The sequence below is a fragment of the Coregonus clupeaformis genome, chromosome 31 (assembly GCF_020615455.1).
Source record: "Coregonus clupeaformis isolate EN_2021a chromosome 31, ASM2061545v1, whole genome shotgun sequence".
In the NCBI taxonomy this organism is placed as follows: Eukaryota; Metazoa; Chordata; class Actinopteri; order Salmoniformes; family Salmonidae; genus Coregonus; species Coregonus clupeaformis.
The window spans coordinates 25,449,040-25,472,896 of record NC_059222.1 but is presented as its reverse complement, the minus strand read 5'-3'; the positions used below and the strand labels follow the sequence as shown (position 1 = coordinate 25,472,896).

Here is a 23,857-nt window from a genome sequence, read left to right as displayed (position 1 = left end):
CTGTAGGCGGTCTCGTCATTGTTGGTAATCAAGCCTACTACTGTTGTGTCGTCTGCAAACTTGATGATTGAGTTGGAGGCGTGCTTGGCCACGCAGTCATGGGTGAACAGGGAGTACAGGAGGGGGCTGAGCACTTCCATTTCCCCCTGATGCAAATCTTTGAGTTCCAAGACTTTTCCCCATCCACTTCTGCCCTGAATTGCAGCTTTTCAGTATCTCTAACTCTAACATAACAAGGTCAAATGTGCGCACTGGGCACAGATGTCAGTTTAACGTCTAGTTTTGATTTACATTTGGTTGAGTTGTCAACTAATGTGAATTCAACGTGAAATCAACAAAACATGTCATCATGTCATTGGATTTAAGTTAAAAGTTGGGTGAAAAAAGACAAAATGCCATTATGTTGATGACTTTTTTCAAATCAAATCAGTTTTCCACATTGATTCAATGTCATCACATATATTTTTGGTGGTTGAAATTACGTGGAAACAATGTTGATTCAACCAGTTTGTGCCCAGTGGGTGTGCTCAGCACTCAGCAATAGCTCTCCCAGCTTTCTATACATGCCTTAATTTCTACACGGTTTAATTGCATGTAATTAAAGTCACAATCTGTTTTATAAGCACACAACACACCACACAGATGTCAGCAAGCAGATGCTACTTCAGCCATTTGATACATTAAGATTGTGACAGACTGTCTCGGACCTGGAGAGGAGAGAAATGTGAACACACATGAAGAGCCTTGCAGTGCTCCATCACTCTGTCTTGCTCTGCTCTGCTACAGGCCGGGACCTTTCACACTGAAGGCCTGAGGATAAAAGGGCAGGAAAGATTGACCTGACTGCTGGCCACTGTCTGCTCCATCACCCAGAATAGCCAGCATGAGAAATGTGTGTGTGTGTGTGTAAGTGAGCGTGTGTGCCTGTGTATAAAATAACGGATGAGAGAGAGAGAGAGAGAGAGAGAGAGAGAGAGAGAGAGAGAGAGAGAGAGAGAGAGAGAGAGAGAGAGAGAGAGAGAGAGAGAGAGAGAGAGAGAGAGAGAGAGAGAGAGAGAGAGAGAAAGAGAGAGTGAGAGGGGAAGTAAGCATCAGAGAAAGAGAGAACGAGAGAGAGGAAGAAAGCGAGAGAACGAGTGTATGAGAGCGTGAGAGCGTGTGGAAATGGGGAAGATGAGGCTCCAGACAGAGATAGATGATCTGTTGGCAGCCATGATTTTCCCAGAGAATACAGTGGAAAAAGGAACAGAGGAGATCATAATGAGGTAGAGGAGAAGAGGGCCAGGACACAGGGGCCCTCAGGACACAGGGGCCTGATAAGAGCAGACAGCCGGCTAGATAAACTCTCCATGCAGCAGGGCAACACATTCCTCATAACACAGCTGGCCTAGAGTGTTGCCTGCCCTGCCTGTCTCTCTTTACCCACACCCTGGCAATCACACTATGGACCCTATCCACAACCACCATGCCATAGGAACCACATTAACCAGAATCTGGGCTTATGTCGAATATGGCAATTCTCCTTTAACCCCAAGAAAGCAACCATTCAACTTGCCATTCACCAGCTTTTCAAGCTTAATTATGTCGAAATACGTTCGGTACATACCAAAGAATGGAGCTTTGCTGAGCAACTATCGTCATTACTGCAGTTACGGCCGGTATGTACTCCCAAAAAAGGTCTAAATAAAAAGTTACAAATGCATTGTCTGGAAAGAATCAAAGTATTGTTTTTGACCAAGAGCGCATGCACCATATCCACCTGTTCTGCACCTCCTGTAATATTAGTAATGGAATTAAAGTACACAAAATAAAGAGCATCTGGAAATATACAATCAATGTAAAAATGTACCCTATGTTGTCTACTTAATCTACTTATTGCATTCCGTGTAGCGCGGGTGAAACAACAGATTGATATGACATTCATACACTGTTGTAGGTGATAAAATCAATGACCTTTCCTGCTGCTGGATCTGCGTGGCAGTAATGAGTGATTTTATTGGAGGTGCAGAAGAGGTGGATATGACGCATGCGCACTTGGTCAAAAATAATACTTTGATTCTTTCACTAAAAACTCTATTATTTGGTAAGTACCGAACATATTTTGACATTATTAAGCTTGAAAAGCTGGTAAATTACAAGATAAATGGTTGCTTCCTGGGCTTAAAGTAGAATCAGCATATTCAACGTCTCCTGTAAACCCAGATTCTGGTTCAAGGGCCACACAGCCACCTTCACACCCAGCTAGCAGACTCCGAACCTGGGTGACAGAGGAGGGGACAGAGGGGGTCCAAGTGGTCTCTCAAGCAGTTATAGACACCCGTATGGTCTTGGAGTGGCTCCAGAGGCCCAGACAGGGGTAAGCTGAGGTAAGCTGAGGTGATACTGAGAATTGTAAATCATCCATCATCAAACCTGACAGGCTGACACTACTCATACCACCATGAAGTCTGTGGTGTTTACTCAGCAAACCGCTGTGAAGTACCATAGCAGTGCCTTACCCATATTTCCACATTAGTACCAATCAATTGTCTCTGGCATTGTCATCCTCATCATCATCATCATCAATCTCATCATCGCCATCGTCATCATAAACACCATCATCCTCAAAGTCATCATCATCATCATCATCATCATCTCTATAACACTGGCAGGTTGTCAGCATCAGATAATACGAGCAGCGACACAGCGAAATGGAAAAAAACAGATTCATTATTACTTAAACAGATCTCTTGATCTGACCATTTCGAAGTGATGACATTTGGCTCGCTTAACTCAACCTTCCTCTTTCACAGCCTTGCTTTGTCTTTCTCAGCATTTCAGTGTGACTCCCAGACAAAGCCAGCTTCTGAACAGTGACACCACCTGTCTCACGGTTGTCCTTGCAAGCATGGCAATGCGGGCAATGGAGGCCATCTCTCATGCGAACATCACATTGCATATCTTCCTTAATAGATTGGCTCAGGCACGCACGCACACACGCGCACATGTGCGCACAAACACACACACAAACACACACGCACACACACACTGCAGAGGTAACCTGTTCACTGTTTCCCCATGTCATTGCCCCCAGCGGGACACAATGAGCCCTGTTTGGATAATGACATTCAGATTGATGTAATCAGAGTCCGAGGGAAGGCCATTAGCTGGCCTGATCTAATGGAACCTCCTATCTTTTTTAATCACAGTAGGGGGAGAGTTCTCTATGTTTAAAATTCCACTCTGAATAAACACTATCGGACGTGCATAATTATTCCTGGCCACACTAAAAGGTGGCAGTGATGGATACTAGTGGCGGTAGGTGGGTGGGTAGTGGGGGGTGGGGGGGGTGGGGGCAGCAACAGGCAGGAGTGACTCAGAGCACGGTGTGTCTTCCTCCCCCCAGAGAGAGTGCCGAGCTGGGCTTCTGGCTGGGGTGGTGGTTCCAATTTCTCACCTAGGACACTCTGGGCATGGCTCTCTGTACTGGCCATAAGGATGGGTGGGGAACGAGAAGTGGAGGGATCTGTATCTGTATGATGGAAAAGTGTAGCAGTCTGGATTCACTGTGGGAAGAAGCAGCGGAGAGGGAGTAGTTCTGTAGTGATGGTTGGAAGAACCCCAGCTTCTCTGCCAGGGTGACCCTGTGTGATTAATATAGCCCTGACGCCTGTCAGTCCTGGGTGGTACCCAATTTTCTACAGCTGCTAATAAGCCGTATGCCAGCTCACTCCAAGCCCTAAACTCTCCCATGATGGGCAGTGAACCAGCGATCCTCCCTCTGTCCATGTCCTGTCACACCCCATCTCGTCCTTGGGGAGTGGCTAGCAGGAGCTCCCCGTCGCTTCCCTTCCAGGCCCATTGGGGGTATGACAGATGATAGGGATTTTAAAAACCTGTTAAACTCTAAGCGGTTGTTTTGGTCCCTGTACAGGGTGGCTCGGTGACTTTGGGGGGGTACTCCCCCCCCAAAAAAAATTAATTCATCAAAAATAGAAAGTGAGATATCATTTGAAAGCTACAGGCCTTGTCCTTTTGGAAATCGAACTCAAATCTTACTGCTGTCAATGTCATAAGAATCCCCACCCCCCCCATAAAGGCCATAAATCATGAGCTCTGGACATATTCATAGAGTATGCAATGGTGGTCAAGTCCCAAAAGTGCAAACATTTAGTATGCATGGAAAGGGTACACCCTGATGGACATTGTAAAGCAATGCATTTCTTTCTCCATCCACATTATCTTGTATGCATCTTCCACATGCGCCGTTTAGCTAGCTCATCGTTTACAATAGGAAAAGTGAATGGGAATTTGGAAGTTTTTTCACCTTTCTGTGTCTTATATATTTTTTTACTCCAGAACTTGAAAGCCCTGATTACTGAGGTCATTTTAAGATGTCAGGCTTGAAAATCCATTCAGCCATTTTGGCACCATGACTCACTATATAAACCAGACGCAACTGGTTTCAAGTGGCCAAGAGACGTCATGTGATCACCTACTGCTATCTAGTGGATGAACTGGGAATCAGACAGAGGATATATTTACATCAATGGATAGGTAGAGACTTCAGCTTCGGTATGGCACATTGAATAAGCCCTGCACTTTTAAAATGTCTGTGTTCCAATGGGAATTTGCGCATGTTTAGAGCACCACCATTATTATTATATATTTGTTTTACATTACAATACTTATTTTATCTGAACGGATAACTCCTGCTCCCTCTGAGCTAACAGCCCCCGTAACGTGGTGGCCTCCTCTCTCAGACTGCTCCAGTCCTTCTCTCTCTCTCGCCAATCCTCCTCCAGTGAGGACTCCTCCGGGAGCCCCCCACGAGTTAGGGAACAGAAACTCATCGTCGTCGTCATCCTCCAACTCCTTCGTGTAAAACTGTTCCCATTCCTGTTCCCATGGTCGTAGGGACTCCAACTGGAACCCCACCGGGTGCAGTGGTCGGGGCTCTTCTCTCTCGATTCCCGACCACCCCTCTAGCCCCCCCCCAAAATGTTTTATTGGGTTGCCTCTCGGGCTTCCTCAGCGGTTGATCCTCTCTTGCCAGGGCCTGTACCTTCGCCCAGGGTCCTTTCCCAGCGAATATCTCCTCCCATGACCACCATTTGCCCACCTGTGACAAAGCTATTCGCTCCTCCTCGGCACGCTGCTTGGTCCTTTTGTGGTGGGATCTTCTGTCACGATCGTTGAGAGACGGGTCAGACCAAGGTGCAGCGTGAAAAGCGTACATGTTTACTAACTCAATAAACATACAACAAAACAAGAAACAACGTAACGTGAGGTCCTCCGGCTATACACATACAAGCCTAAACGGAACAAGTTCCCACAACTAAGGTAGGCAACCAGGCTACCTAAGTATGATCCCCAATCAGAGACAACGAGCGACAGCTGTCTCTGATTGGGAATCACACCCGGCCAAACATATAAATTCAACCTAGATCTACCACATAGAAATACACTAACATAGATCTCAACAGAAAACTCACACCCTGACCCAACCAACGAGAGTTCTCTCGATCAGGGCGTGACAGAACCAACAGCATCGCCTAGGGCTATACGTTCTCTCCCAGACTTGTGGATCAATGTTTTTGGTTTTATGTGTTTCTGCCATGTGTAATATGCAGTAGGCTATGTATAATGGCACAATCATAATTTTAATTCCGTTTTTTTTTCGGGCTTGGGCTCATAAGCCTATGGGTATGCATATGGGTGTTAATTAATCATCACCTTAGAAAGCGCTGTTCATTTTGTTGTGTTAGGCTTTGAAACAACATCCACAATGACCATGCTTTACATTCAGTTTCAACCTGCTGATGAACTTCTTTCTTCAAATTGATCATCACAGTGAGGTGAGTTGTAAAAGCATGATACTGTTTTGATGATAGGTGTTTGATGTGATTTTCAATTGCATTTGCATTGATGTCAGAGTGGTTAGAGGGACAATAGAGCCCTGAGAACCAGACCATTAGGACCTGATGGTCAATAGCAAGTTGGGTAAAACCAAAGCATGTCCAGAGTGCATAAGAGGAGTTTACCGTGAGTCACTTGGAATTTTACTGCGGTCATGACACATGACTGCCAGTGTGGCAGTAATACTGTGAACACAACAACCCTATTCATCACCCACAAGAGACTTGAAGACAGAACCTCAACCAGAGAGCTGTGCATGCCAGTGTGTGGTTTGATAGCCAAATCCTTAGCTAGATTTGGCCAAAAAGACCATATAAATAGAATGCCATTCTAGTTCTGGTTAGACAGCTGAAGTTGTACTCTACACACAACTTATTTTGGCATACTGTCTTTATAAGCATATCAATATGATATTTATTGCAGGATTTTTATTTTTTATTTGTAACACGAACACACCCATCGGTTTTTCTTTGATACATGTATCTACACTCAAGCTGGGTGATGATAGTGCAATGTCCACATATAGTCTAAACCTGTAGGGATATTAGTAGTTCTGGGATTTGTCCCCCAAAAAATATGTAACAGCGGACATAAGGGAAGACGAGACAAAACTAGCCAGTTCTAGAATATTGTGTTGTATGAAAGCTGAGCTGACTGAAGACCGGGCATTCAACTCGCAGTTAATACCGTTTCCACGGTAACATATTTTTACATGGCATGATGAAACTTTGAAACTAAGTTGCAAGCTACTTTCGTAGCAAGGTGTTGTAAAACAAGTGTCTCATGAAGCACATTCCAGACACTGGTTCTTGCCAATGTTGCCAACTATTTTCAGTGCGAATTGCTAATGGCTCCTTCATTTGTCATTAGAAGTCTCTAAATGACTTTTTGCCATTGCCGCGACGACGTCACAGCACCAATTTGCCTTGCTACGGCACAGCTGCGGTCACCGATGTAGTGTTTACTGCATCCCCTCCCCTTCTGCTTCTCTGCCTGTGTGTGTACCTTTGCTGTGACATCTTTTTGCGGCAGAATTGACTGGGAAAAGTTGCTAAATGCAATCAAAACCATAAAAATTGGTGGCAAAACTCCCCAAAGGCAGCCTGAAATGTAGCTGAATTTGTTGCTTGCCCCTTTTATCACTAAAAATCGTTGGATGGGTCTGCTTGCTTAACACAATTGCTATTGCGCCATCCAGTGGACACAATTGGAACAGCAGTTTATTTTATTGAAAAATTGCAGCTCATTTTTATACTTTACAAAATCATCTCGCGGGCCGGATTAAACCCGTTTGCGGGCCTGATCCGGCCCGCGGGCCGGACGTTTGACACCCCTGCTCTAGAGGGTTTTAAAGAACAATGTACTGTACACATTGGGGATCTAGGTTATTGGATCAATAATTCAAGAGTTAATAGTGACACATTTCCTCCTAGTTTGTGCTCTCAACATGTTGACATATTTCTCATTTCAAATGCATGTTCTTACTAAACCGATTGTGAAGCTTTTTGCTGTTAAACTATTCCCTGCTGTTAGCTACATTGTTAGACTCAGCACTTTCACTGTACCTAGCTCGGCATTTCTCTTAGTCAGCACTCAAGTTTGGATTTGAGCTTTAAGCCTGATGACATCCTCTTCTGTTCAAGCCAGCTGCAGCTGTTATCATGTACGCTGCCATATTGCTTTTTATTAGAGTTAAGTGAGTTGACAAGCACTCATGGAGATGTAGGGATAGATACACAGCAAGGAACATAGAACATTCAGACAGACGCCTTAGAACAAATGGAAACAGAGCCTGTGTGTGTGTGTGTGTGTTTATGTGTGTGTGTGCATGGTGTGTGCCTTGTATGTGTGTGTATACAGGTGTGTGTGTCTATATGTGTGTGCATGCATACCTGCGTGTATGCCTTTGCATGGTGTTTGTGTTTGTTTGCATGGTGTTTGTGATGATGGGAACATCGGATAAAGCGATGAGTCCTGATGAAGAGCTCCTGGCTTGTCTGACAGACTGACTTTCTCCCTGCTGTACCATCGATGAGCCCTCCGCTCAAGCCATACTGACTTTTCAAACTGCCTCAACTCCATTTGTTTTGAATCTTTAATTTGTTGTTCATTGATGAATGATGTACATGGTTAACAAGAGGAACACAATGGAAATACGTTTCTAAACTTTGTGTTATCTTCAATATGTTTATTTTTTTATTATAAAATAAATCATACATACACAAAAGTATGTGGACACCCTTTCAAATTTGTGGATTCGGCTATTTCAGCCACACCGGTTGCTGACAGGTGTAGAAAATCGAGCACACAGCTATGCAATCTCCCTAGACAAACATTGGCAGTAGAATGGCCTTACTGAAGAGCTCAGTGACTTTCAACATGGCACCGTCATAGGATGCCAACTTTCCAACAAGTCAGTTCGTCAAATTCCTGCCCCGCTAGAGCTGCCCCGGTCAGCTGTAAGTGCTGTTATTGTGAAGTGGAAATGTCTAGGAGCAACAACGACTTAGCCGCAAAGTGGTAGGCCACACACGCTCACAGAACGGGACCAACGATTGCTGAAGCGTGTAGCACGTAAAAATCGCCTGTCCTCGGCTGCCACACTCACTGCTGAGTCGAAGCAACTGTTCGTCGGGAGCTTCATGAAATGGGTTTCCATCACCATGCGCAATGCCAAGCGTTGGCTGGAGTGGTGTAAAGCTCGGCGCCATTCGACTCTGGAGCATTGGAAACGCGTTCTGGCTGTACAGACAACTTTTAAGATTAGACTTGTCAGGCCTGTGAGTGACAAAACAACAATGTATTTTATCTGTGGCAGCATAACAAATCACATATCTCCCCATGTGACGAATGATACAGTCTCAAACAGCACATCCATTTCATATCTGTGCCAAGGCAAATGGCATACAAATCCCCTTACAATCACCATTCAGCTCAGTAAACCACCACAGCACTTTCCTGCAGTGTACGAGCCATAAAGTAAATCACATTTGAGCAGGACTCATTAGATGCAGGTAAAAGGACCGGGCTGGGACACGGCTCCTGTGTAAATGACAACACATGACACCTTGTAAACAGAGCGGGACTAGAGGATTCTTTAAGACAGGGTGTTTCTCGCAGTTGCATCCCCCCTGCACGCTGCCCTTAATCATTGTTAATCACCGGGATTTGTCTCCCATCAAATAAGTCCTTGCTGGCACAGTAGGACAGCATAAGTAATGATGCAGGAAATGTGTGAGGGAAAGGAGGAGAGCAGAAGAGAGAGGATGGGGGGGGTGGAGTTGAGACGATGCTAGTTGGCTTGGCTGGGATTCATGCCTAAAAAGGGCAAGTCTTCTGTGATACTTCTATGTAGATCTGAAGTGTGATTTACTTAACTGATAATGCCGAGAAGCCGGTGTTTGGAGGATATACAGTGAGAGAAAAAAGTATTTGATCCCCTGTTGATTTTGTACGTTTGCCCACTGACAAAGACATGATCAGTCTATAATTTTAATTTAGGTTTATTTGAACAGTGAGAGACAGAATAACAACAAAAAAATGCATGTCAAAAATGTTATAAATTGATTAGCATTTTAATGAGGGAAATAAGTATTTGACCCCTCTGCAAAACATGACTTAGTACTTGGTGGCAAAACCCTTGTTGGCAATCACAGAGGTCAGACATTTCTTGTAGTTGGCCACCAGGTTTGCACACATCTCAGGAGGGATTTTGTCCCACTGCTCTTTGCAGATCTTCTCCAAGTCATTAAGGTTTCGAGGCTGGCAACTCGAACCTTCAGCTCCCTCCACAGATTTTCTATGGGATTAAGGTCTGGAGACTGGCTAGGCCACTCCATGACCTTAATGTGCCTCTTCTTGAGCCACTCCTTTGTTGCATTGGCTGTGTGTTTTGGGACATTGTCATGCTGGAATACCCATCCACGACCCATTTTCAATGCCCTGGCTGAGGGAAGGAGGTTCTCACTCAAGATTTGACAGTACATGGCCCCGTCCATCATCCCATTGATGCGGTGAAGTTGTCCTGTCCCCTTAGCAGAAAAACACCCCCAAAGCATAATGTTTCCAACTCCATGTTTGACGGTGGGGATGGTGTTCTTGGGGTCATAGGCAACATTCCTCCTCCTCCAAACATGGCGATTTGAGTTGATGCCAAATAGCTTGATTTTGGTCTCATCTGACCACAACACTTTCACCCAGTTCTCCTCTGAATCATCAGATGTTCATTGGCAAACTTCAGACGGTGTATGTGCTTTCTTGAGCAGGGGGACCTTGCGGGTGCTGCAGGATTTCAGTCCTTCACGGCGTAGTGTGTTACCAATTGTTTTCTTGGTGACTATGGTCCCAGCTGCCTTGAGAGACAGACAGCAAGGTTTATACCAATCTCCGCTGTTGAAAACGAGATATCAGTCAAGTTTATAAATGGCTTGTCTGGGCTGATGAGACAGTGGTTTGCGCAGTCAGATGGAACAGAGTAAATAGGCATTTTAACGTCAAAGATTTTGCCGGTGATAACTTGGAATGTGGTTTTAACCAATCAGCATTCAGGATTAGACCCACCCGTTGTATAAATACAATTAACATATGGACTGTATGTACTGTACATAATTGTGTACTTGTGTTCCATACAAAATGTTTCTTAATTTACATACAACAGCAATGAGACAAGTATTTACATTTTAGTCATTTAGCAGACGCTCTTATCCAGAGCATATATATTTTTTTATTTTTTCATACTGGCCCCCTGTGGGAATTGAACCCACAACCCTGGCGTTGCAAACACCATGCTCTACCAACTGAGCTACATCCCTGCCGGCCAAGTATCTCCCATTACCATCACAACTTCTTGGAAAGATAGTGCAAGCCTGAAGTCAATATACACTACATTCAATTGGGCACAACTAGAAATGCTTTATTACAGAGAGAGCATAATTGCATGTCGGTGATGGATGTTAATTGTACTTGAAATGCAATCATTTGATCTCTTCTCCAAATGTAGCCCCCGGATTACTTAAAGAGGCTAAGTGCAGAGAAGCCTGTCTTGATAGATATTCAGGGTTGCTGGAATACAGGGCTGCTGTCACTGTGTTGTTCAAGATTGGTAAATGACAAACTTTTGACAAACCAAAAATGAATGGCAATCATGGAGTTCTGTCAATATTTTGGAAAAAGCCCAAGGTGTCATGATTTAAACAGAAATGCAAAGTTGCATAAGAAGAATTTGTGAAGCAACTGGCCTGAAATGGCTTTTTATCACCAAACTTCAGCCACTATACCCAAATTAAGTCTAACCAGAATGAATTACCTCCCTTGACAAAAAGGTGGTGTACAAAAAGCAAATGGAATTTCAAATAATGTAAATTGTGTGTTGTTTGATTGTGTGCGTGCACACACACGCATGTTTGAGCCCGTCTGCGTGTGTCCGTGTCTGTGTCACAGCTCTCAGGGGAGATGGTGTCCCTACAGACCCCTCCTCTGACCTTCCTTTAATCACTCCCCATGCTTCTAAAAATACCCCTCTCACGCCAACCCCTGTTCTCTCTCCTCCTGCTGCTGGGTTGGCTAATGAGAAACCTGCCATTCTGTCATTTACCGTGCAGACAAACACACACGTACACACACACGCACTGTCTCTCCACCCACACACACACAGAACCTCCACTTCCTCACCCACACACACAGCTCTCCACACGTTCCTCACCCACCTCCCCAGGAGGTGGAACCTTGCCCACCACGTGTCATCCATCATCTCCTGGCTGCCTGATGGGCGATGCCACTCAATCTGTCTCCCCTAGCCACGACAGCCCCAGCCCGGCCCAGCCTCCCTCTCTCCTCAGCAGGCAGAAAAAACATGGGTAAAAGAGGAGGAAGACTGGCAGAATGAGGATTGATGGAACACCCTGACAGTGTCCCAAATGGCACCCTCTTCCTTATATAGTGCACTACTTTTGAGCAGAGCCTATAGGGCAGAGCCTATTGCCCAAAAGTAGTGCACTATATAGGGAAAAGGGACATACACCCTTACTGACTGGGGTCTGGCAGAGCCCCACCAGGGAACAGTGTTCTTGGGAACAGATGAAAAGGGGTGTCACTTCACAATCTGAGGCCTTGGTAAGACTGGAGGCAGCACTGCGGTGAACTGAACTTCTGCACAGAGAGAATGTTAGGTGAAATTCACAGACTCTGCATGAGAGAGAGGGGACTGAGAAGAGAGAGAGGAGCTGAAACACAGTGTTGTACTGGTGGACCTGCACTAGAATGCGTGTTTAACAAGGGGTTTATCCATCCTTATTGTGCCTTCCATCCTTCTATTAACTTTCCATCAATCTTTTCATCTTTCTATCCATCCACCCAGCCATCCATCCATCCATCCTCAACTTGGGCCCTAAAACAACAGCTGTGTAACAGCTCTGAAGGGAGATAGGTCCTGGTGCATTAGTTTTTTCTCTGCAGCCAGTAAATTGTGTAAGCCCATATCCTTGCCAGTTCTACTGATAGAACTTTGGACAACCTTGGATGTCTCTATTGAAGATCTACGCACAGATGCGGATTGTCATTTACCATTGCCTTGACTTGAGAAAAAGTGATGCAATGTAAGATTACAAGCTCTGTATAGCTCTGTACAGGAAACCACACCGAGCTCTTAACACCCCAGAACATTATCAGAGAACCATCTCTTATTGACGACATTTGGCTGTAGTTTGGGATTCCAGTGTGTCTGAAAACAGAGCACACTCCCACATCAGAGATGCCAAAACAGCATCCACTAGTTACCACATCAAGCAGCTAGCAGAGAGAAAACATTAATATTTCAGCGCCAAATGATTAAAGTCACCTAGTCCTTTTCATCATTGTTAAAGTAAGTAAACACGTTCAAAGTTTACCTCCTCTCCCCTGGAGTGGGAAGGAAAGAAAAACAACGGAACAAGGCAAAATGGAAACTGGGTGTGAATGCTAATAGCTGATGAGCCTTACAAAGTAAAGAAGCTGGTGATTGAATGGAGAAGATTGCAGGCATTTGGTTAATCACTGCATTAATCATTCTCTTCTGTGGAAATCACTCGTTCTTCCTGACAAAGGTGTACTCTGCTATCTCTTCTACGAGCAGCAGGGCATTCTCTCCTGTACAGCACAGCTCCTGAAGACTCTTCACTGAGTGTTAGAACTGAAAGCCTGAGTGTGTGCTGAAGTGGCTTTGGTGTGTGTGTGTGTGTGTGTGTGTGTGTGTGTGTGTGTGTGTGTGTGTGTGTGTGCATGCGTGCGTGCGTGTGTGTGCGTGTGTGTGGGCGTGGGCGTGGGATCAGCCTGAATCTTGACTGAAAGGAGACACAGCGGGGGTCCTGGGTACCTAAGGGGGGAGGGAGGGCAATGACTTGGTGCTTGCTGTGCCTTTAACAGACACTGTCTGCATTTAGTCACCGCATTTAACACTCACAAAAGAGACAGCAAAGGTGCAGGAGATAAAGTGCCACAAATTTTACAGCACCGTGTGAAATACCTGCACCAGCACCCCCCCTCTCTATCTCTCTCTCTCTCTCTCGCATATTCAACCCCTCTCTCTCTCTCTCTCTCTCTCTCTCTCTCTCATACTCAACCACAGCCATATTGTTTGGAAAAGGGATGAAAGATCACACAGATCTCCTCTAAGCCACTCTAGCTTTAATCAGAGACTCAGCAAGGTAGTCTGTGTGAGACACTGCTCTTATAAGTGCATTCCCTGTGTCCTGGAACCTAGGCTATGGACAGCCTACAAAATGGCTACTAAGCATGAGTGTGGAGTCTGGAATCATCGTTTAAAAAAAAATCACAAGTGGATGTGAGGGACGCATTTACACTTGAAAGCTAAAAAACTTTTTATTGTCACATATCAAAAGGACACTTAACACATTCATGTTCTTAAAGGGGCTATTCACCTTGTGCTTTTACTATGCCAAATAATATAATAATAATTGCACATATAGGTGAACCCAGGAATCAAACCCACATTCCTGGTGGTGCAAGCACCATGCTCTACCAACTGAGCCATACAGGACCACAAACATGATGGGTGAGCCATGTCTTCTTACCCTAGCCTGTCGGTGAGTGCTCATTTGCCGTAGTCATACGAGGGAATAAAACAGCCCAGACATGGAAAACAGAATCAATCATCAAAGGCCAAAGCAGCCACCTGGCTATTCCTGTACACAGTGGCTCACCATCCCGTCACGTCTACACATAGACTTCCACTCAGTAGCGCTGAACACCAAGGCAATTTTTTGTGCTTGCTGACAAAATGCTTTATTATTTCTATTATTATTTGTGAGATACAACCTCTAAATCAAACATAATGTTCCGTGTGCCGTCCTCAATCAAAATGAAATAAAAAGTAAACGATTTCCTTGCACAAGCGTATCACGACGTGTCATATAAATTACATAAAGGCATCAATTATCTGGAGATATCCACGCCACACTGAACCAGGGACTCGTGAAGAGACAGAGACAGAGATCAAGACAAGCTGTGGTTTCATCATAGTGTGTGTGTGTGTGTGCTCCTGTGTTATGGATGTGCGTTTATACTCTCTTTCCATCAATGACCACACATTCTCAGACAGAGCTACTGCAGGATCAGGTCTTCAGGGTTTTACTTGTCCTTACGCTAAACGTCCAACTGCCCAACAGCCACTTGAGTATCCAGGCTCTGTCGTAGCCGGCCGCGACCGGGAGACCCATGGGGCGGCGCACAATTGGCCCAGCGTCGTCCAGGGTAGGGGAGGGAATGGCCGGCAGGGATGTTGGTAGAGCACGGTGTTTGCAACGCCAGGGTTGTGGGTTCGATTCCCACGGGGGGCCAGTATGAAAAAATATAATGTAAGCACTCACTAACTGTAAGTCGCTCTGGATAAGAGCGTCTGCTAAAATGTAAATGAAAATGTAAGTCAGGCAGCAGCAGTGTGGGATTGCAGAAAAAAACTGCCAGAATGTCTCTTTAAAAAAATATCTTGAATTTTGTCTCATGGCTAATCAAGTGAGAGTGCTCACCTGTCATCTCTTGACAGCTACAACAAGACAGGCTGCTGCGTCATTTTATTTCTCAAACGGCCAAACGACTGCATCTCGCCCACCAGCACCCCTGCTATAAAGTCCAAAAGGCCACAGTAGAAAGAAGAAGAATAACTCCAAATAACACACCTGGCCAACAGAGCTGTCTGAGTAACTACATCATGACCTAGACACCTTAGGGATCAGAGAGGAGCAAGAGGCCTTAACACTCCAAGCAACCCACATGAAGAAATACTATAGTATACTATGGTATAAATACTGTAGTATTCACTGTAGTGTTTTTGAGGACTTTACTGTACTATTCACTGACTAAAGTCCGGAATAAAACGACAGTAAATACTGTAGTATACTGTAGTATTTAGAGTTAACTATAGTATAAATACTGTAGTAAAATAAAGCTGTAGCACATACTATAGTAATTCATGTAGTGTTTTTGCAGATTGTAGTACACAGTAGTATTTACTGTAGTGTTTTTGCGGACTATAATATACTGTAGTATTTACTGTAGTGTTTTTATGGGCATTACTGTAGTATTTACTATAGTGTTTCTGTTTTATTATCTTTGACATAGAAGTGTAGGCTTTCTCCTTCAGGAAACCTACTGGAGAAATTCTAAAAGAGCAAATTTTCCATAACCTGTAGGTAGGTAGGACTGGGGTCTGAAATGGATAGTTCAGCGCTTCTGCTCCTTTTTATAACTTGTAGGAACACAATATGGTATATACTTGGCATGTAAGTTTGTCATGTATGGGTGGCACAAATTGCAATATGGCGGAAGGGGAATGGGCAGGGTATATGCAAAGTAAATACTGTCGTTTTTACTATAGTTTAAAAAATGTAGTGTTTTTGAGGACTGTAGTGTTTTGCGGACAATATTGTAGTATTTACTAGTTTTTTTTGTGTGGATAATACTGTATTATTGAGGGATACTACAGTATTTAGTATAGTATTCTACAGCATACTACAGTAAGTACTGTAGTATTCTATAGTAATCATGTTGTATTTTCTCATGTGGGAAGTTGAAGTGAAAATCACTTGTCAACCCAGGGCAATGCCAGTGGTGCATCATTCAACATTTGTCATCAACGAACTAGTCCAAGTCTCCCCTCCAACCAAAAGATAGACAAAATGTCTGTATGTCTGTCTTTCTGGAGGCTGGACAGAACAGTTGTAAGAACACCAGACTCCGTTCAGATAGACAGACAGTGTTATTTTGCTGCATGGAACAGCGTGTCTGGTTTACAGAGCAGTACAGCTAATTCAAATATTCACAAACATTTCCCTGTAGACGGAGAGTAGCACTGGGAGTCGGTGTACGACAAGGTATTAAAGATTAAAGCAGGTAGCTGCCACCGGCGCCCAGTTTGACTGACATTCCAAAGAGAATGCATCCACCAAGTCAAAGAGAGGTGCCACGGTTACGCCTTCCTCTCTCAATGCCTACTAAAATTAAGACTTCTAAAAATACAGCATGACTGGGCTGAGGCTCGTAGAACTGACACATCCATATGCATGAGAGCGGTGTTCCTTCTCCACTCTGTCAGTTGTGGCCGGGCCGTCTGCTCTGCTGTGCTCTGTGGTGCTGAGCCTGAGTCCCAAGACATCTCCGGGACACCTGACAGACTGAGCTATTAGGAGGCATGTGTAATGTCTAATGATCGGCAATGCCCCCAAACCGTATGTTGACCAGGGGGGAATTCCAGAGGGGAAATATCAGTATGATCTCAATCGTCTTGAAGAACGATCTGGCCTAAATGGCCATGTACTCCTATAACCTACAGCCAGAAGAGGACTGGACACCCCTCGGAGCCTGGCTCCTCTCTAGGTTTCTTCTTAGGTTCCTGCCATTGTAGGGAGTTTTTCCTAGCTACTGTGCTTCTGCATCTGCATTGCTTGCTCTTCTGGGTTTTAGGCTGGGTATCTATGTAGCACTTTGTGACAACTGCCGTTGTAAAAAGGGCTTTATAAAATACATTTGATTGATTAATTAATTGATTGACAATGTCTCATGGAGCTCAACACTATTTGTCTGAAAAGTATTGTATGTATAGGCTAGTTGGTGTAAGGCTATGTGTGGGGGTGTTTCTGTTTGTGTGCACAGAGCAGGTAAAGAACATGTGTGTACTGTATGTGTGCTCACACGTGTGTGTGCAAATGTGTGCTCACACATACCTGCATTTGTGTGTGTTCAAGTGCACCCACAAGTACAGTTGAAGTCGGAAGTTTACATACACTTAGGTTGGAGTCATTAAAACTCGTTTTTCAACCACTCCACAAATGTCTTGTTAACAAACTATAGTTTTGGCAGGTCGGTTAGGACATCTGCTTTGTGCATGACACAAGTAATTTTTCCAACAATTGTTTACAGACAGATTATTTCACGTATAATTCACTGTATCACAATTCCAGTGGGTCAGAAGTTTATATACACTAAGTCGACTGTGCCTTTAAACAGCTTGGAAAATTCCAGAAAATGATGTCATGGCTTTAGAAGCTTCTGATAGGCTAATTGACATCATTTGAGTCAATTGGAGGTGTACCTGTGGATGTATTTCAAGGCCTACTTTCAAACTCAGTGCCTCTTTGCTTGACATCATGGGAAAATCTAAAGAAATCAGCCAAGGCCTCAGAAAAGAAATTGTAGACCTCCACAAGTTTGGTTCATCCTTGGGAGCAATTTCCAAATGCCTGAAGGTACCACGTTCATCTGTACAAACAATAGTATGCAAGTATAAACACCATGGGACCACACAGCCGTCATACCGCTCAGGAAGGAGACGCGTTCTGTCTCCTAGAGATGAATGTACTTTGGTGCGAATAGTGCAAATCAATCCCAGAACAACAGCAAAGGACCTTGTGAAGATGCTGGAGGAAACAGGTACAGAAGTATCTATATCCACAGTAAAACGAGTCCTATATCGACATAACCTGAAATGCCGCTCAGCAAGGAAGAAGCCACTGCTCTAAAACCACCATAAAAAAGCCAGACTAAGGTTTGGAACTGCACATGGGGACAAAGATTGTACTTTTTGGAGAAATGTCCTCTGGTCTGGTTAAACAAAAATATAATTGTTTGGCCATAATGACCATCGTTATGTTTGGAGGAAAAAAGGGGGATGCTTGCAAGCCGAAGAACACCATCCCAACCGTGAAGCACGGGGGTGGCAGCATCATGCTGTGGGGGTGCTTTGCTGCAGGAGGGACTGGTGCACTTCACAAAACAGATGGCATCATGAGGAAGGAAAATGATGTGGATATATTGAAGCAACATCTCAAGACATCAGTCAGGAAGTTAAAGCTTGGTCGCAAATGGGTCTTCCAAATGGACAATGACCACAAGCAAAGTTGTGGCAAAATGGCTTAAGGACAACAAAGTCAAGGTATTGGAGTGGTCATCACAAAGCCCTGACCTCAATCCTATAGAAAGTTTGTGGGCAGGACTGAAAAAGCGTGTGCCAGCAAGGAGGCCTACAAACCTGATTCAGTTACACCAGCTCTGTCAGGAGGAATGGGCCAAAATTCACCCAACTTATTGTGGGAAGCTTGTGGAAGGCTACCCGAAACGTTTGACCCAAGTTAAACAATTTAAAGGCAATGCTACCTAATACTAACTGAGTGTATGTAAACTTCTGACCCACTGGGAAAAAGCTGAAATAAATAATTCTCTCTACTATTATTCTGACATTTCACATTCATAAAATAAAGTGGTGATCCTAACTGACCTAAAACAGGGAATTTTTTACTAGGATTAAATGTCAGGAATTGTGAAAAACTGAGTTTAAATGTATTTGGCTAAAGTGTATGTAAACTTCCGACTTCAACTGTATGTACAGTGGCTTGCGAAAGTATTCACCACCCTTGGCATTTTTCATATTTTGTTGCCTTACAACCTGGAATTAAATGGATTTTGGGGTGGTTTGTATAATTTTACACAACATGCCTACCACTTTGAAGATGCAAAATATTTTTTGGGGGTGAAACAAACAATAAATAAGATAAAAAAACAGAAAACTTGAGTGTGCATAATTTTTCACCCCCCCAAAGTCAATACTTTGTAGAGCCACCTTTTGCAGCAATTACAGCTGCAAGTCTCTTGGGGTATGTCTCTATAAGCTTGGCACATCTAGCCACTGGGATTTTTGCCCATCCTTCAAGGCAAAACTGCTCCAGCTCCTTCAAGTTGGATGGGTTCCAGCAATCTTTAGGTCATACTACAGATTCTCAATTGGATTGAGGTCTGGGCTTTGACTACGCCATTCCAAGACATTTAAATGTTTCCCCTTAAACCACTCGAGTGTTGCTTTAGGAGTATGCTTAGGGTCATTGTCCTGCTGGAAGGTGAACCTCCGTCCCAGTCTCAAATCTCTGGAAGACTGAAACAGGTTTCCCTCAAGAATATCCCTGCATTTAGCGCCATCCATCATTCCTTCAATTCTTACCAGTTTCCCAGTCCCTGCCGATGAAAAACATCCCCACAGCATGAGGCTGCCACCACCATGCTTCACTGTGGGGATGGTGTTCTCTGGGTGATGAGAGATGTTGGGTTTGCGTCAGACATAGCGTTTTCCTTGATGGCCAAAAAGCTCAATTTTAGTCTCATCGGACCAGAGTACCTTCTTCCATATGTTTGGGGAGTCTCCCATATGCCTTTTGGCGAACACCAAACATGTTTGCTTATTTTTTTCTTTAAGCAATGGCTTTTTTCTGGCCACTCTTCCGTAAAGCCCAGCTCTGTGGAGTGGACGACTTAAAGTGGTCCTATGGACAGATACTCCAATATCCGCTGTGGAGCTTCGCAGCTCCTTCAGGGTTATCTTTGGTCTCTTTGTTGCCTCTCTGACTAATGCCCTCCTTGCCTGGTCCGTGAGTTCTGGTGGGCGGCCCTCTCTTGGCAAGTTTGTTGTGGTGCCATATTCTTTTCATTTTTTAATAATGGATTTAATGGTGCTCCGTGGGATGTTCAACGTTTCTGATATTTTTTTTATAACCCAACCCTGATCTGTACTTCTCCACAACTTTGTCCCTGACCTGTTTGGAGAGGTCCTTGGTCTTCATGGTGCCGCTTGCTTGGTGGTGTCCCTTGCTTAGTGATGTTGCAGACTCTGGGGCCTTTCAGAACAGGTGTATACATACTGAGATCATGTGACAGATCATGTGACACTTAGATTGCACACAGGTGGACTTTATTTAACTAATTATGTGACTTCTGAAGGTAATTGGTTGCACCAGATCTTATTTAGGGGCTTCATAGCAAAGGAGGTGAATACATTTGCACACACCATTTATTTTTTTGATGTTTTTTTTCACTTCACCAATTTGGACTATTTTGTGTATGTCCATTACATGAATGTTACATTACAGGTTGTAATGCAACAAAATACTATTGCAAGGCACTGTATGCGTGGTTATATCTAGGCCTAAATGCTGCCACGTACCTGTTGGATGAAGGCCTCTGCTCCTCGGGGGCTGAGCAGTAGGATGGCCCGTCTCAGCGTGTCCCTGTAGCGGTTGAGCTCCTCTGTCCTCATGGTGTTGAAGAGGTTCGAGAAGACCTTACTGATGTTCCTGTCCAGTCTCTGTAAAGACACGTCCAGCCCCTGTCGAGAAGTCTGGTCCAGGAAACTCTGTAGGCCACGGATATCTGAGGAGAGGAGGAGGATGAGTGGGGTTAGACTTACTGGACTCGGAAAACCCACTGACTATGAACTCGGAAACACCTCTAACCTCCTGCAGAGTACATCAAACATACCGCCTAATTATAGCCCACAGCATCCATTGCAATTTTTACTCAGATTCCATCTCTCAATAGCATAATTTGACTAAATGTAAATGTAATATTTCCACTGTGATCGCTAGCCTATGGTGGTTCTAGTGTTAACTAGCATAATGCAAACCCATGACTAGAACACAAAAATAATTAATTCTCTACACGCTGACAAGGACTGTAATTTAGATAAACGCACACACAACAAACACGTTGCTTTGAGATTCTACCACAAAGACCAGGGAGGGAAATTATGTGGGAAGTCGCAGAGTGGTAGGCACAGCTTGTCCCATGAATTAATCGTAAAATTGAGGATTAGCTGATAACTGCAAAAACATATATAGTGAACCTTAAACTATTTATTGAGCAACACTTTGATATGCTCGAACAACAATCATACACATCGAAGCGAACAAGATCAGTCCTCTCCTCGAGCGAAACGGAAGCCTCCAACTAAACATCTGAATATAACAATGGAAGAGGAGGTTTTTACAACAATGTCAGCAGAAGATATAGCATTGCTGACAAGCATGGACGAATAGTTGAAAAAGCTGAATTTATTGCCTGGGTTAATGGAGGAGGTTGAGGCACTCAAATCAGGAATGGATTACAGCAATAAAATGATGGAAGAAATACGAGCTGAAAATAAGATATTGAAAACGACCGTGGACCGTACAAGCCCCTACGGAGAGGCTATGGTATGATAATAACACAATGAAAGCAGAATTACTTCCTCTGAAGTGCAGAAGTATGAAGAAGAATATTGTCATAATAGGAACAAAGGAGGATGAAAATGAAAACTATCTGGCAACTGAGGATAAAGTCAAGGTTTTCATGAAACGTAATCTCAAGATGAGGTGGATACAATTGATTTTCAAAGGGCTCATCGTTTCGGCGGCGGGAGGGAAGACCCGGTCCGATAGTAGCTAGGCTAACTCACTACAAAATGAAGATTGCCTTGCTACAACAGGGTAGGGAACTGAAGAACACGCCATTCTCTATTAATTAACAATTCCCCATGAAATAGTGAAGAGACGACGTGCCCTGTACCCCACTTTCAAAAGGCTCCGAGCAGAGAAGCATAATGTTCGTCTAGTTGTCGATAAGTTGTATGTAGACAACGATACACAACATTGCAACACACATTACAATCCTATATTTTTGTATTTGTTATTATTGTTTCATGCATGATGGACTCATCCTTTTTACTCATGCAATACGGAACCTTGGACTATATGGATGTAAAATGTGTCTTGGATTTATGGAAAGGAAAAAGCAGGTGAGTCTCACTTTTTTATTATTTTGAGGACTGTACAGATGTTAAAATGGTAAAACCAAGTTTGGGTTTTGAGTTTGATCTGATACAATCTAATTGTAGCGATTGCGGTACATTATAACTTCATTGCTGTTACACTGTGCCTGCCCTTCTAGCAGATGTGAATCGGAACGAATAGAATTGAACATAAAAAAATATTGACCGATCTAATGTGGGGCTAGGATACTATAAAGGATTGATACAGTAAGAGGGTTACTAACCTGTCTAGGTTCTCTACTGGAGTAGGCCTATATGATCCTATAACAATTGGTGTCACTATCTTTAAACACCATTTAAACCATTCATATCATTTAAAAATGCAAAGGACATATTATTGTTCTGATACTGTCACGACTTCCTCCAAAGCTGCCTCCTCTCCTTTTTCGGGCAGGCTTCGGCGTTCGTCGTCACCGGCCTTCTAGCCACTGCCGCTCCTCATCTCATCATTCCATTTGTTTTGTCTTGTTTATTACACACACCTGGTTCATATCCCCTCATCAGTACCTGTATAAGTGTTCCCTCTGCCCCCTTGTCTTTGTGTGTGATTGTTTATTGTGGAGGTTAGTTTAGCTCGGTGGAGCTCCATGTATTTAGTATCGCCGGGATAGTTCACCCGCGTGCCTTGTTGTTTACCAGTGCGCCTGATTACGCACTGGAGTGTTTGACTTATTGCTGCGTACAACTGTGCCTTAAGAATAAACACTTTTATTCTGTGATTTACCCTCCTGCGCCTAACTCCTTTCAAATCACTTGCCACAGATACACACCAGCAAATGTGTTAGGTGTTTGTCAACAGGGTATGTTGACTCTGCTAGCGTGCAGCTGGCAGGTTAAGCCTGCGTTAAAATGATTATTGCCAAAATTAGAGCCAATACGATAATTGGCTTACGGAAGCACTTCTCTAAGCGAGAAGTACAGTGGGGAGAACAAGTATTTGATACACTGCCGATTTTGCAGGTTTTCCTACTTACAAAGCATGTAGAGGTCTGTAATTTTTATCATAGGTACACTTCAACTGTGAGAGACGGAATCTAAAACAAAAATCCAGAAAATCACATTGTATGATTTTTAAGTAATTCATTTGCATGTTATTGCATGACATAAGTATTTGATCACCTACCAACCAGTAAGAATTCCGTCTCTCACAGACCTGTTAGTTTTTCTTTAAGAAGCCCTCCTGTTCTCCACTCATTACCTGTATTAACTGCACCTGTTTGAACTCGTTACCTGTATAAAAGACACCTGTCCACACACTCAATCAAACAGACTCCAACCTCTCCACAATGGCCAAGACCAGAGAGCTGTGTAAGGACATCAGGGATAAAATTGTAGACCTGCACAAGGCTGGGATGGGCTACAGGACAATAGGCAAGCAGCTTGGTGAGAAGGCAACAACTGTTGGCACAATTATTAGAAAATGGAAGAAGTTCAAGATGACGGTCAATCACCCTCGGTCTGGGGCAGACGCTCTTATCCAGAGCGACTTACAGTTAGTGAGTGCATAAATTTTTTTTCATACTGGCCCCCCGCGGGAATCGAACCCACAACCCTGGCGTTGCAAACGCCATGCTCTACCAACTAAGCTAGACCCCTTGACTTATTCCACATTTTGTTGTGTTACAGCCTTTATTCAAAATTGATTAAATAGATGTATTTCTCACCCATCTACAGACAATACCCCATAATGACAAAGTGAAAATATGTTTTTAGAAATATTTGCAAATGTATTGAAAATGAAATACAGAAATATCTAATTCACATAAGTATTCACTCTCCCGAGTCTATACTTTGTAGAAGTTTGGCAGTGATTACAGCTGTGAGTCTTTTTGGGTAAGTCTC

At 43.8% G+C, this 23,857-nt stretch overlaps 1 protein-coding gene and 1 non-coding gene across 2 annotated transcripts in view; both read right to left on the bottom strand.

Moving 5' to 3' along the window:
* The window catches only part of LOC121547303 (glutamate receptor ionotropic, delta-1), a 509,157-nt gene that overhangs the window by 159,871 nt on the left and 325,429 nt on the right, over nucleotides 1-23,857 (bottom strand). The window contains exon 4 of the mRNA XM_041858495.2: nucleotides 20,375-20,580. Within this exon, the coding sequence (XP_041714429.1) occupies nucleotides 20,375-20,580 (206 nt within the window). The remainder of the gene's footprint in view (nucleotides 1-20,374; nucleotides 20,581-23,857) is intronic.
* Nucleotides 15,515-15,569, bottom strand: LOC121548116. The gene has a single exon (XR_005996606.1). It is a non-coding gene; the product is annotated as a U7 small nuclear RNA (small nuclear RNA).